At 41.1% G+C, this 15,766-nt stretch overlaps 1 protein-coding gene across 3 annotated transcripts in view; it reads left to right on the top strand.

Annotated features, from left to right (window-relative positions):
• Nucleotides 1-15,766, top strand: part of USP49 (ubiquitin specific peptidase 49) — a 94,575-nt gene that overhangs the window by 69,423 nt on the left and 9,386 nt on the right. For all 3 annotated transcript variants that reach the window (XR_006786137.1, XM_045843059.1, XM_045843061.1), the window contains 2 exons: nucleotides 10,280-11,645; nucleotides 13,016-13,220. Coding sequence is in view for 2 of the 3 variants with exons in the window: in XM_045843059.1 (XP_045699015.1) it covers nucleotides 10,308-11,645; nucleotides 13,016-13,220 (1,543 nt within the window). In the remaining variant the exon portion in view is untranslated. The remainder of the gene's footprint in view (nucleotides 1-10,279; nucleotides 11,646-13,015; nucleotides 13,221-15,766) is intronic.

The raw sequence follows: 15,766 nt of genomic DNA, 5'->3' as shown, positions 1-15,766 counted from the left end.
CTCTGTTGAAGTGCCTGAGTATTCTCTTTGTCACTTCCAGTTTTCTCCCTTTGTGTGTGACAAATACCCACCTTTTTTTTTCCTTTGGCCCCTTCTTTTTGGACATCTGTCTTCTTTGCTCTTGAAATAAAGTGCTCAAGAGTTGTGTCTCCAGTCATGCCTAAAATGATGGAGCTCTGTCCGGACAGATGTGCTGTGGTGTGTTATTGGGGAGGGCACAGCACTACATATGCTATCATTTTAAGAACCAGGCCATCAGGAAGATGGGGTTCCCACTCCTTAGCCACTGAAATAGCCAACACGACATCTAATCCTGATGATCCATTTGTGAATTTTAGTTAGATTTATTTTCTGTTCGCAGAAATTGTTCCTTTTTCCCCACTGCGGCCAGTTCCTAACATATATATGTGTCTTCCATACAAATGGCCATGTGTGGAGAGCCCTCTGCTGCCATGTGGGGAAAGTGGGAGGAGGGAGATTCCCAATTTCACTGCCTGAGCTGCAGCTGGGAAAGCAATTCTGTGCATTTTGAGTTGAAACTTGGAATTAGTTTTCTCAGAATAATACATTCCGTAGTTAGCTTCCATAGTGGCAGCACTAGTGAGTGTTCTGGTAGTGTGCCGTACATATTGTACATGGTGGCGCAACAGGCTTTCTCCCTGGACCAGGCCTAGTCAGAGCATTATTTCTATGGGAAACGTGCTCCAGAGTCTCAGCTGGAAAACAACCTGCTGACCGATGCTTATGAGTATGATGTTGGACCTGGGCAGCCAAATTTTCTTCACCAAACCTCATGTGGATTGAGAGTAACCGTTATCTGGGGTGAGAAAACAAAAATATCTGGAGTTTTTAAAATAACATTTTTGTGCTACTGTCTATTGTGACTACAGTGAGACTTAGAAAAGCAGTCTGAGCTCCTTGCCACCTGGATGGTCCGAGTTAGTGAGAAAGAAGCAGAGTGGTGAAAACAGTAGAGATTTCTCTTTCCCAGGGAAGGAGGAAGTTTCAGAGAGAAAAAACATTAGACTAAGCAAGAACATTTCAACAGACTGACTAAAGTGGCTTTTGTCCCCAAAAGACAAAGATACTCAGGAGATTTTTGTAGCCAAAATCTGGTGAAGTTATTGAAAGAAATTTGGGGGGGCTGCAAAGAAGTTGCCACCTGCATCCAAAGGTTATTCTTGAGGCTCAGACCAAAAGGACTGCATTAGCAATCTCTATGGCTGGCACTGCCAGAAAAACCGCACCGCTCTGATTTGGTGCGTCTGTGGGAAGCGGGAAGGGTGCATTTCACAGTAAAACCAGACACGATAGTAAATGGTAGAGATGAACGGTGTCTCATAACTTGTCTAATTATGAATGGCTTGCTTTCTTTTGCTATCAGAGAGTATATTGATTGCTTTTTTTCATCTTAAAAAGTTTCTATGGAACTTTATAAGCATTCACCAAAACAAAGAGAATAGTAAAATGAACTCCATGTGCCTATCAACCAGCTTCAACATTATGAATGTTTTGACAGTCTTGTTTCATGTCTTCCTGCCACTTTCCCTCTAGAGTATTGTAAAGCACATTCCATATATCATAATATTTCACCTATAAATACTTCAAAGATATCTCTAACATATAAAGACTAAAAAAGTACAATCACAGTACCATTGTCACATCAAACTAATAGTAATTTCATGTTATCTAATATTTAGTGTGTGTTGAAGTTTCTCCAGTTGTAGGCCCGGCATTGTGGGAAGAAGGCTGGAGGGAAGGGTTACAAATGGGAATGAAAAGTGTTTGAGGGTAAGGGATGTGTTCCTTATTTTGAATGCAGTGATTTCAAAAGTGTATACCATGTGTCAAAACATCAAATTGTACACTTTAAATATGTGCCGCTAATTGTATGTCAATTATACCTCAATTAAACTGTTAAAAATATATAGTGATATAGCTAGAGGCAGACAGTATTTTAAAACATGTTTTCCCAGTTATCTTAAAATATCCTTTTACAGTTGGTTTCATCAAATAAGAACCTAAATAAGAACATACTGTATTTGTTTGATATGTCTCTTGGTTTCTTAGAATCCATAGCATATCCACCCACCCACCCACCCACCTCCTTTTTCCTTTATGCATTTTTTTAGTTAAGCACTCCAGATCATTGATCCTGTAGCATTTGCTATACTCCAATTTGGTGATTTGGCTAATTCCAGCCTTGCAATAGCATGTTTCTATCTCCCATATTTCTTACAACTTGGTATTAAACCCAAAGGCTTCATTGGACTTGGGGTCAGTCCTTTTAGCAAGAATGCTTTACAGGCGATGCTGCTGTGGACCTCTTACTGCAGGTTATCAGGGAACCACATAATGTCTGGTTGTCCTACTTTCAGTGTGAAATCGACCAGTGGAGTCAGGTATTGTCAGCTTTATTCATCCATTATATAATTTTCTATCATCTTTTTCCTAGTAGCTTAAGGAGCTGCTGCCTAGATTTATTATTTCATTAGGGGTAAATTATTCACTTGTGTGTGTATCTCTGTGCATATGTGTGTATAATTTTTTATAGCTGTATTGAGATATAATTTACATACAATAGAAGCTACATATTTAAAGGGCACAATTCAAAATTGACATATACATATGTACACATACTTTGACATGTGTATACATATGTGTATCTATTTTTGATGACTGCCTAGCTGCTACAGAAAACATAGTATTTGGGAGGCATACTGCAGGGACAAACTGTGATTCTTTCAGTGGTAATGATAGAATTTTCCATGTGGAACAGAATAGAAGAGGGATCCCTTAGTTAGGACCTTAGTTTTACAGCAGCTTGTCAGGGAGATCATACTAAAACAACAGGTTGCAGAAAGTAGGCCCTTTGATCTAGAAGCATCATAAACTACTTAAGCTCTGAAGCAGACCTATTTAATCCTTACACAGCCCTCCTGTTGTCCTTCACTCTCAGCTGCCACTTCTCTACACAGTGTAAGTCACAGGTAACATTTTTAAGAGTGTGTGTGTGTGTGTGTGTGTGTGTGTGTGCATTTTTCTAGTTTATTCAGAATTCCTCTGATTTTTAATATGAGCAGTCTTCTTTGGCCACCTTGCCCCAGTCTACTGTCTTGGAAAAGGAGTTAAGTTTTAGGCACAAACCTCTTTGGCAAGAGTATTAGGTTAATGAATCGAAAAGTCTGATCCCTTGAAGGCCAGTTAGCTGAGCTTTGCTCCACAGATGGCATCTCCTTAGCCCCTTATCAGTCATCTTACATATCTTGATCACCAGGAGACCTGGATGAGACTGTGTGTATACCTCAGTGCATGATCATCACTGCTGCCAAACAAACAAGAAAGCACAAAACATAGCTGCATCTTGCAAGTATCATTAATAGTAGTATGCCATGATGCAGGTGTCAGAGTGTGAACATTCAGCCTGAGACTGAGGCTCTGCAATGAACGGGAAGATTTTATATTCAAAAGTATTTACAGGATTCAATGGATATACTAAAATATATTTATGCTTTAAATGAGTAGATTTTGTGGTATGTAAGTTATGTCACAATAAAGTAATTTTAGAAAAGTATTTGTGAGATTTAAAATAGATTATCTAATAGAAATGATACTTGACATTTTAGGAATAAATGGAATCACTGAGAAAAGAGCTGAGGACAGAATTTTAAGGAAAGCCTAAATTTCAAGGAAGAGAGACACATATGAAAACAGAAGGTGTGATTAGACATAGGAAGAAAACCAGAAGAGAACAGTAGCCTGAAATGCAGGAGTGAATGTGTATTCAGTGTCAAATGCAGAATAGATGGGATGGGGACTGAGAAAAGGCTGATCATGAACCTAGCTGTAAGGAAATTGCTAATGACCTTTTGAGAAAATAGTTTCCACGAAGTAAAGGTGTTGAGGAGTGAGTTGTGAGGAAGATGAAGCTGCACATTCCACTTGCTAGAATTAAAGTAGGCAGAAGGAGAACCAGAAGAAACAGTGTCAAGGATAGTAGGCTAGAGGTAGGGCAAACCTGGGTCTGTTTGTTTCTCTCTCCTGACGGGAGAGGCTTGACCTATCAGCACCTAGAGAGGAAGGAGGCAGACTAAAGAACAGAGACTCAAGGTACGGAGAGCTTACACCCAACTCTGGCTCTTAAGTGGTTGGAGAAGTTGGTATTCCATACAGAGCAAAGCATCTGTTAGAGAAGTTGGTGTTGGGTACAAAACAGAAGCAGCGCTGGTTGTTCTATCTTTGTCATTTCTTTGCTCTATGGCAGGCACACCCACCCCTCTCCGGAAACCTGGATGTTATGTGCAGCCCAGCCTCCTCGGTGAACTCCACTCCTTTCTCACTGAAGAAAGCACCCTAATGCAAGTGCAACTTTATCCTATGGGCATGACCTTAAATCTGTTGTAACCCATGATTAGACAAACTCATTCTGGAGCCTCAGCACTTGACTATTGACACCAAATGTGTGATAGCACGCTTCTCAAGGCTCCAGCGCACCCAGCACATCAGTGTGCTGTCACTTGTGGCCAACAGCCTCTGCTTAAGTGACCATTCCAGCTCTCACTCAGGGCAGAGCCTCTGAACCCCTCTCGGAGAATTCAGCCTCTCCAGGGGTCTGCGAGCTGTCCATGACCTACAGGATGTCCCTCATTCAGCTACCCACACCCACATTCAGGGAGAGTGGTAATGAAGCAGCCTGTGAGGACATTCCACCCAGTTAGCCATCCCCAGCCCCACACACTGACCTTTTGCAAAGGCCTTTAGAACAGTTTCTGTCCCTAAACTTACCCTTCTAAGTCTCTGCCCGTATTCTTGTTTTTATTATTAGTTGTATTTATTGTTCCTTTGTTTTTATTTTAGCCATAACATTAGAAAAGGCTAGTTTTATTGTACTTTATAATACAGCCTTTTAAAGCCCTACAGAATATTATACAACATAGTATTCTCCCTTTTGGGCTATTAATTGCATCTTTTTATTATTATTGACTTTAGAGAGGGAGTGTGGGGGAGAGAAAGAGAGAAACATCACTTTTATAGTTCCACTTATTTATGCATTCATTGGCTACTTCTTGTATGTGCCCTGACCAGAGATCAAACCTACAACCTTGGCATATGGGGACAATGCTTCAACCCACGGAGCTACCCAGCCAGGGCATTAATTGCATCTTAATGTGATTTCTATCCCGTTTTTAAAAATCTGTCTCTTAATTGTATATTTAATATTAAGTTATATTTTCCCATATCTCTCCGAAATAAAGTATTAGCCAAAAATAAAATTGATTTTTAACATTTGTTATTTATAAAAATATATTCACTGTATCACTTAAAGCAGCCTTTGCAGGTTTTGTGGTATGTGTGATTTAGGGTACATTAAGTAAGTTGAAGGGTTAAAATACCCTGCACTGTCGCATATGGCAGTGAGCAGAATCGCAGATGTTGATGATACCACGTAATTAGTATTCTTTTATGTAAATGAAGGCTGTCAGCATGTTACCATAGTGTCTACTCTCTCTGAAGCTGGAATTTATGCCACTTGGTCTCACCAAGACCAGGCAGGATTATTCCACTGTCCTTAGTTAAGAACTGAGAAAAAATTAATACAATGAGAAAGAAGAAATGGAAATCTCCTTGAAGTAGACAGATTCTCTTTTTTTTTTTTTTTTCCTATTTGCTTTTGTTGATTTTTTTTTCCCATAGAAATTTCATTTCTGGTGATGCAGAAATGTATTTAGGATAAGCTAAGAAATTTGCTATTTGAGAATAATTGGAACAGTCCAATAAAAAAACAAATCATATTTTCAAGCTATAGATTTTTAAATGGTTACAGTGTTCAGTTGCTTCATACAGAATTTGCTACATAATGTGAAAAATCTAGAAATTTCTCATCAGAACAAAAGGCAAGAATTGAAAAGATTTTGTTACCTTTTTTAATTTACTATTTTCAAGATATTAACTATAGTATGATGCTTTTAAATGTTGATTATAGTTTTAAGCTCCAGTTGATCCAGATTTTTAAAATAAAGCTATGGTAATTGAGGAAGCAAAAACTAATATTTTATCAGGTTTACTTTCTACATATGCAGGCAGGTCTAAGGTATGCGAGAAATTCATTTAAAGTTGCGGATCTATCTGGTGATGGAGAGCTGTTAGAGCACATCCTGCTCTTTCCCAGCGACACTGCAGGTTTATCTCTTGGATTTTGGGTGCCTGTCACTCGGAATGATGTATGTTTTAAGTAGAAATCTTAGGATTGTAAAGTGCTCAGAATATGTATGAGAGGTGAGTTAAACACATTGTCTTTCTTGTACTGAGTATTATGTTCTCCTTATTCCCTATTTTGTGTGTCGATTTAAGGTAGCTTCTTTCTTTTGTGTCACTTTTGGGTGATTTCCATTTCATGATCAGATATGGTTTTCCTCTAAAGAAGCTAGTCTGCCTAGCTAAATCAGTGTGGTGAGGTACAGAGTACTCGTGTGTTTTCCTGAATGGATTTACTCTGCCATATGGCAGGTTAGTGAGTCGCCACGACAGATTTGTAATGGGAAAAGAGCCGTGCAGGAAAGGATGTGCGTGATCAGCAGATTTATAGATCAGAAAATGAAATCAGAAGAGTTTCCAGAGTGCCCTTTCCATTTGATGGCTCTCCATGGAGAAAGTGTGGAATAGTTTGTTGGGTTTTTTTTTAGTGTTTTTTCTATTTTGGCTTTTAGTTGTTCCAGCATATTTTTTCCTAGCACAGAAGTTGATTTCATAAGGCACCAGTGTTTTGGTGTTGTGTTGCTGTATTCCCATTCACAGAAATCTTCTCTGTAGGATTTGAAGCTGTGCTGTTAAATGTAGTGAGATCTCAGTAGCAATTAACTTCCTGAAGACACATGAAGCTTCCTATTGGCTAAAATGGGGATTTGCCAGGTTTTGAGTCGTAAGAAGCTATTCAGATATGATTCAGTGAGTAGTGAATCTTTCAAAGGACAGGAAACAAAAAGCAAAGCCAAGTGAGCTAAAGATATGTCCTCGTATGTTTAAGTCTGTGCTATCTGACACTGCAGTCACTAGCCACGTGTGGCTATTTAAATTTGAATTAATTAAAAGTAAATAAAATTAGCCTTGACTGATGTGGCTCGGCGTGTTTAATGTGTGTTTAATGGGTTGGTGTTGTCCTGCAAACCAAAAAGTCATCGGTTCGATTCCTGGTCAGGGCACATGCCTAGGTTGCAGGCCAAGTCCCCGGTTAGGGGTGGGAGAGGCAACCCGTCAATGTTTCTCTTGCACATTGATGTTTCTCTCCCTCTCTTTCTCCTCCCCATCCCCTCGCTCCAAAAATAAATAAAACCTTTAAAAAATTAAAATAAATAAAAGTATATAAAATTAAAAGTTCCAGAAGTTGATGCAGTTCACAGTCTTACTAGCCACATTTCAAGTGCTCAGTAGGCACACGTGGCTAATTGGTGCAGTATTGGACAGTGCAGATAAAGAACATTTTCATCATTGCAGAAGTTCTTTTGGGCAGTGTTGGTCTAACTGGAAGGTTTTGAGAAATAAAATTCTTTCTTTAATTTCTATGAGGAGTTCTCATCCCTATATAATTTATTGGATTTCGTGCAGTGGTTCTAAGGTGTTAATGTGCACATGAATCATCTATAGAACCTGTTTAAAATGGAGAGATTCTAAACTCTTCCCAGGCTCTGGTTCATAAGGTTTGAAGTCATGACCAGAAATCTGTACATGTAAGTGTCCGAGGGAATTCTGATGCTGGTAGGTGGTTTAGGAAATACATTTTGAAAAATATTAGTGAGGAACTTGGGAATTGCCCCGCTTGATATTTTCCCCCTTTCATTCTGTCATTACTGACTGACTTTTGTGTTCCTGGTAATTGATTGAAAGCATAGCATCTTGTATACTCAACCTCATTGGTAATAAGTAGACAAAAGAAAATTCATTTATTTATTATTTCATATTTTTCTTAAGATCTTATTTATTTATTTTTAGAGAGTTAGGGGAAGAGAGGGAGAGAAACATCAATGTGAGAGAGAAACATGGATCAGTTGCCTCTCATACGCCCCCAATCAGGGACCTGGCCCGCAACCCAGGCCTGTGCCCAGACAGGGAATCGAACCAGCTGAGCCATACCAGTCAGAGCTATTTTGTCTGTTTAATGTGTGTTTTAATTTGGTTCTGCTCTACAGAAAGTACCACTCTGGACTGTGTGGGAAGGTAATTCTCACAGAGCACCTTTGACCACTAAGAGTCGAGCACCCACAAGTCTTGAAATTACAAAGGAGTATAAAAAAGAAATATAACACATGGTCTCCTCTCTGAAGGATATTATATCTTGTTAGGAAATGGATAAATACATCTAGAGAAATGACTTAAAGGGCACTTAGCAACAAGTTAATAATTATAAAAATAATATAGTAGAAACTAAATCCTGACAGTACTCAAAAGAAAAGCATGATCTGACTTGACTGGAAATTACCTAAGTTGCTTTCCTTTGTGTGGTTTAAGGGTCTCTTTTATAGAGATGTGCCTCTGCCATCTGGAATGGGCGATGAAAAATGGGAAGGATCTCTGATTTGGTCTTGTGGTGTATTTGTGGGTTTTGGCAACAGGACCAGCCCAAAGTGGCATCTGGAAAACTAAAGAGACTACTCAGAGCGCACTGCACTGGACTTAGAACTTCCCTGGGTGACCCCATGATCATGGGACCACATTTGCATTTCACAGGAATGAAAGTAGAGACGAAATGGAGGTGCAGCAAGTTCTCTTTATAAGAGGAGCTACCTTTAGGGAATTTTAAATGCCAGCACTGGGGGTGTGGGGAATGTGCCAAGGTTCCAAAGAATAAAAAGTTCACTTTTAAAATAATTGGTTAGTATCTTTCTTTAGAGAACTTGCCCATTAGGCTTCTCTGATGAACACTACTGAAGAAACAATGTAGGAAGACCAAAAAAAAAAAAAGAAAAAATAAACACACACTTCAGTTTGTTGCCACTGTTTTAAAAAGCATTTTCACATATATCATGTGGAAGATTTGTTCCTTTTCTTTTGTCTTGGTAGTTTAGTTACATAATGTAATACCAGTAACCATGTCACCTCTTGTCCTAAGAGTCAAACCTATCATATTCTGTATTTACCTATCCTTTAGTAAAGAAAGTAAAAGTTTTCCCACCTTTCTACAAGATGTACATGTTCTTTTCAAAAAGAGACATTGTCTTACTCCTTCAGGGTTGCTATACCAAAAATACCATACACCGGGTATCTTACAAACAACAAACACTTATTTCTCACAGTTCTGGAGGCTGGGAAGTCCAAGATCATGGCACCAGATTCCCTGTCCAGTAAGTACTTCCTGGTTCCATAGCCATACACAGCTTTTCACTGTGTCCTCACCTGGCAGAAGGGGTGAAGGAGCTCTTTTCTAAGGGTACTAATCCCATTCATGAGAGCTCTTCCCAGGAAGGTCAACCCATTTATGATCTAATCACGTTCTAAAGGCCCCCACCTCCTAATACCATCTCCTCAGAGGATACCATTTTAGCATACGAAGGGGGGGACACAGTCACATGCAGCAGGCCAGAGCAGATGTATACAATGTTAACTTAGATTGAGGCTCACAGTCTGCTTCCTCCATCAGGTTCTTTGGACTCAGGAAAATAAAAGTGATACTTTGTACTGTAGATAACTTTTTCTTCCTTACCTTTCCCTTATCCCGTTGTCTCTGCGTTGAACTACATTGAGACCTCCCTAAGATTGCCTTTTCAGTTGAGGGTCTTCATCTCTTCTACTGATGTTTGAAACACTGTCTATGTCTCTCCTCTTCTTCCGTCTCCCGTCCCGTTCTTCATACAGCCAATATCTTGATCAGTATGGGATGTAGAAGCTGTCCTTCCAGTACATCATCAGTGCAAAAATGGTTTAGAATATAAGTTTCTTTCTCCTGGTGACTACTTAGGTACAATGTGAAATAAGGGTAATCCTAAGGAACACAAAATCAGCCTCATATGAAAATTAGCTGATTAAAATAGGCTTAGAAAATGTAAAGTTTCAAATTGGTGCTGAGGCCCCCTATATAGTATTTTATGATGCTTCCTTTTTAGGGAATTTGCCTTTCTGTAATTCTCATGCCACACCAAGTTTTCTTTTTTTTAACTTCCAAAGGAACCAATTTTGAATTGAGAATGAGTATTGTGTTGAAAATGTCAGTTGTAAGCCTTTTTCTAGGAAAATGCTTTGCTGAAAGCTTTGTTTTTCTCTCTCTCTTTCGGGGGCCCTATTGTGGCAGGTTGAAAGAGTGGAGCCTTTTTTAAGACATGGATAGATGCAAACATGTAGGGCGGTTGCGGCTGGCCCAGGACCACTCCATCCTGAACCCTCAGAAGTGGTGCTGTAGGGAGTGCACCACCACAGAGTCGGTGTGGGCTTGTCTCAAGTGCTCGCACGTGGCCTGTGGCCGCTACATCGAGGACCACGCCCTTAAACACTTTGAAGAAACGGGACACCCTCTTGCCATGGAGGTCCGGGATCTCTATGTATTCTGTTACCTGTGCAAGGACTACGTGCTCAATGATAACCCGGAGGGGGACCTGAAGCTGCTGAGGAGCTCTCTCCTGGCGGTCAGGGGCCAGAAGAAGGACCCGCCTGGCAGACGAGGCCGGTCACTGCGGTCCATGGCCTCTGGCGAGGATGCGTCCCCTCCACCGCTCACTCCTCAGGGACAGCCGCAGATGCTCACGGCTCTGTGGTACCGGCGCCAGCGCCTGCTAGCCAAGACGCTGCGACTCTGGTTCGAGAAGAGTTCCCGTGGTCAGGCAAAACTGGAGCAGCAGCGGCGCGAGGAGGCTCTGGAGCGCAAGAAGGAGGCTGCACGACAGCGGCGGCTCGAGGTCAAACGACGGCTGCTGGAGGAGCTGGCCAGCGCCCCTCCGCGCAAGAGCGCACGCCTTCTGCTGCACACACCCCGCACCGCTGCCCCGTGCCCCGCCACCCCAAGGACGCCCACCACGGGCCGCCTTCCCCCGCGACGTGCACCAGCTGTGGCTCCAGGCGTCACCGGCCTCCGCAACCTGGGCAACACCTGCTACATGAACTCGATTCTGCAGGTGCTCAGCCACCTCCAAAAGTTCCGAGAGTGTTTCCTGAACCTCGACCCTTCCAAAACAGAACAACTCTTTTCCAGAGCCACCAATGGGAAGGCGTCCCTCTCAAGCAGGCTGGCCAGCAGCTCTACCACAGAGCTGTCGCCAAGGAGTGACAGGGCTGAGTATTGCGAGAAGGACGGCCTCTGTTGGAATGGTGGGGCCTCCATCACCAGGAGTCTAGAACTCATCCAGAACAAGGAGCCCAGCTCAAAGCACATCTCCCTTTGCCATGAACTGCACACCCTATTCCGAGTCATGTGGTCTGGGAAGTGGGCCCTGGTGTCACCCTTCGCCATGCTTCACTCCGTGTGGAGTCTGATCCCCGCCTTCCGTGGCTACGACCAGCAGGATGCTCAGGAGTTTCTCTGCGAGCTGTTGCACAAAGTGCAGCAGGAACTCGAGTCCGAGGGCACAGCACACCGGATCCTCATCCCCTTCTCCCAGAGGAAGCTCACCAAACAGGTCTTAAAGGTGGTGAACACCATATTTCACGGGCAGCTACTCAGTCAGGTAGGTGTGTGTCCACCCTAACCCCAGCTCTGCCCATGACGTTGGAGGGTGGCTTGTTTGTTAGAGTTTGGCCTCCTGGTGAACTTGCCATATTGCTTCATTTCAGTGAATGTTGCTAACCTTTAAGGACAATATGGGTAATCTAATATTCTCATTATAATTAAGTACCCATGGTTGGCATGCTATCCTTTGATCAGTTTTAGGAAATTGAATGGCTTGCCTGTAACTCTGGTTCCACAGTAGCTTGAAAGAGTATGCATTCTTCCTAACTAGACATTCTTCATATACAAGGAAGGGAGGAACATGGCTAGGAGGATGCCAAAGGCCTAAACAAGCCTCCCTCCTGTTCCCCATTATCTTTCGTTTTCTAGATCTTTAGCCATGTAGGGACAGAAGCAAAGACTCACAGATAAGGCTTTGTGAGAAAATGAAGAAAGAGAATTTTTAAAGTTAAAAAGGTAGGCAACTTCAGAGATTCAGGTAAAACCTCTATGCTGCTGAGGTTTGTGCATGATACTGAAGGTTTTAAAAGAATGATGAGTAGGATGGGGAGAGAAACTTTATTTAGGCTGTTAGCATTTGAAAGGGGGGTATTTATCGGCATTCCCTATACTCCCTGAGGGTCCATAGGAAGAAAGGTGCATCTGAGGAGTCCTAATCACAAGGTTCTTTGAGTCTCTGTAGACACCGGATCAGTGTAAGAATGCTACAAGAACTAGGGGCAAAAAGAGGCAAGTTAGGACTGCATGGAGGGAGCAAAGACTGGAAGTGGGAGGAGTGTGGGGGATGAGAGAAACAGACAGGAATTTGCAAATTCTTCATCTCAGACTGATTTCAGGATAACCTGCAGTCTGTACTATAGCAGTGAGTCTGGTAGAGCATGCTTTGGATGAGGAGAAGAGAGAAAGGTATAGATAATGACCTCTGTGCTGGATGGTTTTCCAGGTCCAGCTAGAATCACATTGTTAGAAATATATCAGAAGTAACATGCTCTAATTCTCTTAAAGTTATGTTTAATATTATAATTAAAATATTTTTTGAAAATTGTACACACCCTGGCTTATGTGGTTCAGCTGGTTGAGCTCTGGCCAGTGAACCAAAAGGTTGCTGGTTCAATTCCCAGTCAGGGCATGTGCCTGGGTTGCAGGCCACGGTTGGGGGTGAGTGAGAGGCAACCAATTAATGTTTCTCTCACACATTGCTGTTTTTCTCCCTCTCTTTCTCTCTCCCTTCCCCTTTCCCTAAGAAATAAAATATTTTAAAAAGCAGTATACTTAGTTTTGGTCAAGTTACGTGTCTTGTATAAATCAAGCAAAAACGTATGTGGGAAGCATGGAGTTATAACCTATAAATCAATCTTTTAATTCTAGGTCACATGTATATCATGCAATTACAAATCCAACACCATTGAGCCCTTTTGGGATCTGTCCCTGGAATTCCCTGAACGCTATCACTGCATAGAAAAGGGGTTTGTCCCTTTGGATCAGACAGAGTGCCTGCTCACTGAGATGCTGGCCAAGTTCACAGAGACAGAGGCCCTAGAAGGGAGAATCTACGCTTGTGACCAGTGTAACAGTGAGTGCTGGGGCTGGGGGGAGGGGGTGTGAGCAACTGGAATATCAGTTTAAGGTGCCTCTTTTGCCCCTTTTAATCGAGAGTAACACTGATAATACTGAGTGATTCTAAAGCATGTTTTCCCTCCCATTTTACTAAAAATAAGCATATGAACCCTATCAAAAAACAAAACCAATCCTAGGAGTAGTGCCTCCTTTGACTTCTGGTGTGATTGACATTAGCTGTTACCTTGGGAGGCATTTGAAAGTGTGGGTCCTGAAATGGGGACTCTGAGAATGTGGGTACTTAGCCTCATAGTGCTACATAGGTGCTGCCTGAAATCCATGAATATAGAGTCTGACAGTTCTTATTTCATCTAAATTCAGGTGACATAGCCTGTTTGAGGGCTGTGGCATCAAAAAAGTGTACTTTTGTACTGAACTTGTAGATTTAAAGTATCAGAAGAGATGCTGAAGGTCTGTACAATAAGATCAAGAAAGCAAGTCGTACGGTGCATTGCTCTGTGGAAGTATATTCTGCATTTGTTTCTTCACGAGCTTGAAAGATTGGCATTTTGGAGGGGTCAGAAGGAAGTATTTTTCTATTGTGGCTTTAATTTTAAAGTGGAATTCTTTCCATTTGGTTCCATGGGCATCTTATACAGGGCCCCTTCTGTCTTGTCACAGTAACGCTCAGTACTTTTGTTAACTCAGTGTGTACAGCAGGAATGCAGAGCAAATGTTTGGAAACTCATGTTTGAGTTTTTTGGCGTATAAAGATTTGGAAACTAAAATTAATGGATTGTGCAGAGATCTAGAAATCAACTTGCAACCATATAATAGTTTTACAAGTTTTAGGAACAAAAATCTTATGGTAGTCCTTTTTAATATTTTTGCATACTTTTTAATCGTAAATTGTGGGAAACCTATTTTCTGAAGAATTGGGACAAATGTCAAAAGTAATAATACTTTATTATTTTGCTATTTTAAAACAAAATTTGAAATGCTATACTTGATTAACTGTAGACTCACGTATCCTAATCTATTTGAGATATCAAGGCAGTGACTTAAATTATCTTATTAGAGCAGTATCAGTTTTTAAAAAATATTTATTGATTCATAAAACTTTTTACTTGTAAGGAACAGCAGAAGGATGTAAACAGCTTTAATTCCATCATTCTTGAACATGATAGATTAGGCAAGAAATCCCTTTATTTATTTTTGCAAGAAAGGGTTGTTTTTCTGGGTGCCAGATGTGCCAGTTTATTGGGATTTCTCTAGGCAAATTCACATAATAGCAGGGAAGGAAGGCTATGGTAAAGGGATGAGATGAACTGATTTTTTTGCTTGTGAGTTTTCAAAACTATGAGCCTTCCACCTCTCTTTGTGACCAGCTTAATCAAATGGAGACAGAACTGATCACTCTCAATTGAATCAGTAATTTCTTTTTCTTTGTGAATTTCATTTTCGGAAAACAAAGCCAGATTGTATGTGGCCTTCATCTTAGCTCACATACTCCCTCTGCTGACAGTGGCGGTCACTGCCAAGATTCCCAGGAAGGGCTACAATAATTTTTAAAAATCTGCTGGTGAATAGGAATGTAAAATAAGGCCAGGCCCTGCCTTGAATTCTCTTTCTGTTCATGCCCCCACATGTCATGACTGGCAGCCCTAGCAAATGCAATGGCACGCTCATTCTGCTGCGGTCTATTGTGAGAAGCAACAGCCCCACATCCTATTATCACAGAAAGCTCCATGATGCGTCATCTGCCTGTGATTTGGTACCTTTCACAAGTGGTACAGACAGGACTTGGGATCACATCTCAAGCTCTTCAGACACTGAGACCATGATATCGGCAGCTCACAGACAAGTATTAGCAGGCACCACAAGTGGACCACTAACTAATTTTATATTCATATCCATTCACCAGCTTAATTAATAACAGCAGTCATCAGTAAATGGTTATAGAGAAGGCTTCTAAGGGAAATTAAAAGAGCTTTATTTCCACTGGCCAGCTTATCAGCCTTGTCTTGCATGTCCAGCAGTGTGCTTTTATCCAAGAAACATATTTCAAAAACTAAGTACAGCATAAAAATATAAAACCAAAAAAGGTTCTTTTCTAAATATTTGTATATGCTACAAGCATATCATGCTGGGGGGAAATCTGTTTAAATACTTTGTCCCTTGCTAATACTGTATTTTTCACCTTTTTCCTAATAATACATGCATTATTCCCCATTTCACAGGAAAGCAAACTGAGATTCAGAGTTTTGAGTAACCTGTCCAAAAGCGCATACAACTAGCTGTGAGCAGGAAATAGAAGTAGGCCTTTCCAATGAAAACCAAAAGCTCTTCAAGATATATTATGATACATCATAATTTAAGTTATAAGCCCATATTTAAGAGCCTAGAACCCTAATATATGCCTCTATGTGCATGTTATTGTGGTGACCTTGCATTATATTCCATTAACAAGCCCATGACATCAGGAGTGTGTCATCCTAAACCCACACCAATTTTGGAAATCGCTGATGGCAAACATTTGGAAGTGGATGTATCAGGATTAGG

The sequence above is a fragment of the Phyllostomus hastatus genome, unplaced genomic scaffold (assembly GCF_019186645.2).
Source record: "Phyllostomus hastatus isolate PE091 unplaced genomic scaffold, TTU_PhHast_1.1 phas_contig_40, whole genome shotgun sequence".
Classification (NCBI taxonomy): Eukaryota; Metazoa; Chordata; class Mammalia; order Chiroptera; family Phyllostomidae; genus Phyllostomus; species Phyllostomus hastatus.
Note: the sequence above shows the minus strand (reverse complement) of the source record. Positions and strands in the feature narration are given on the sequence as shown.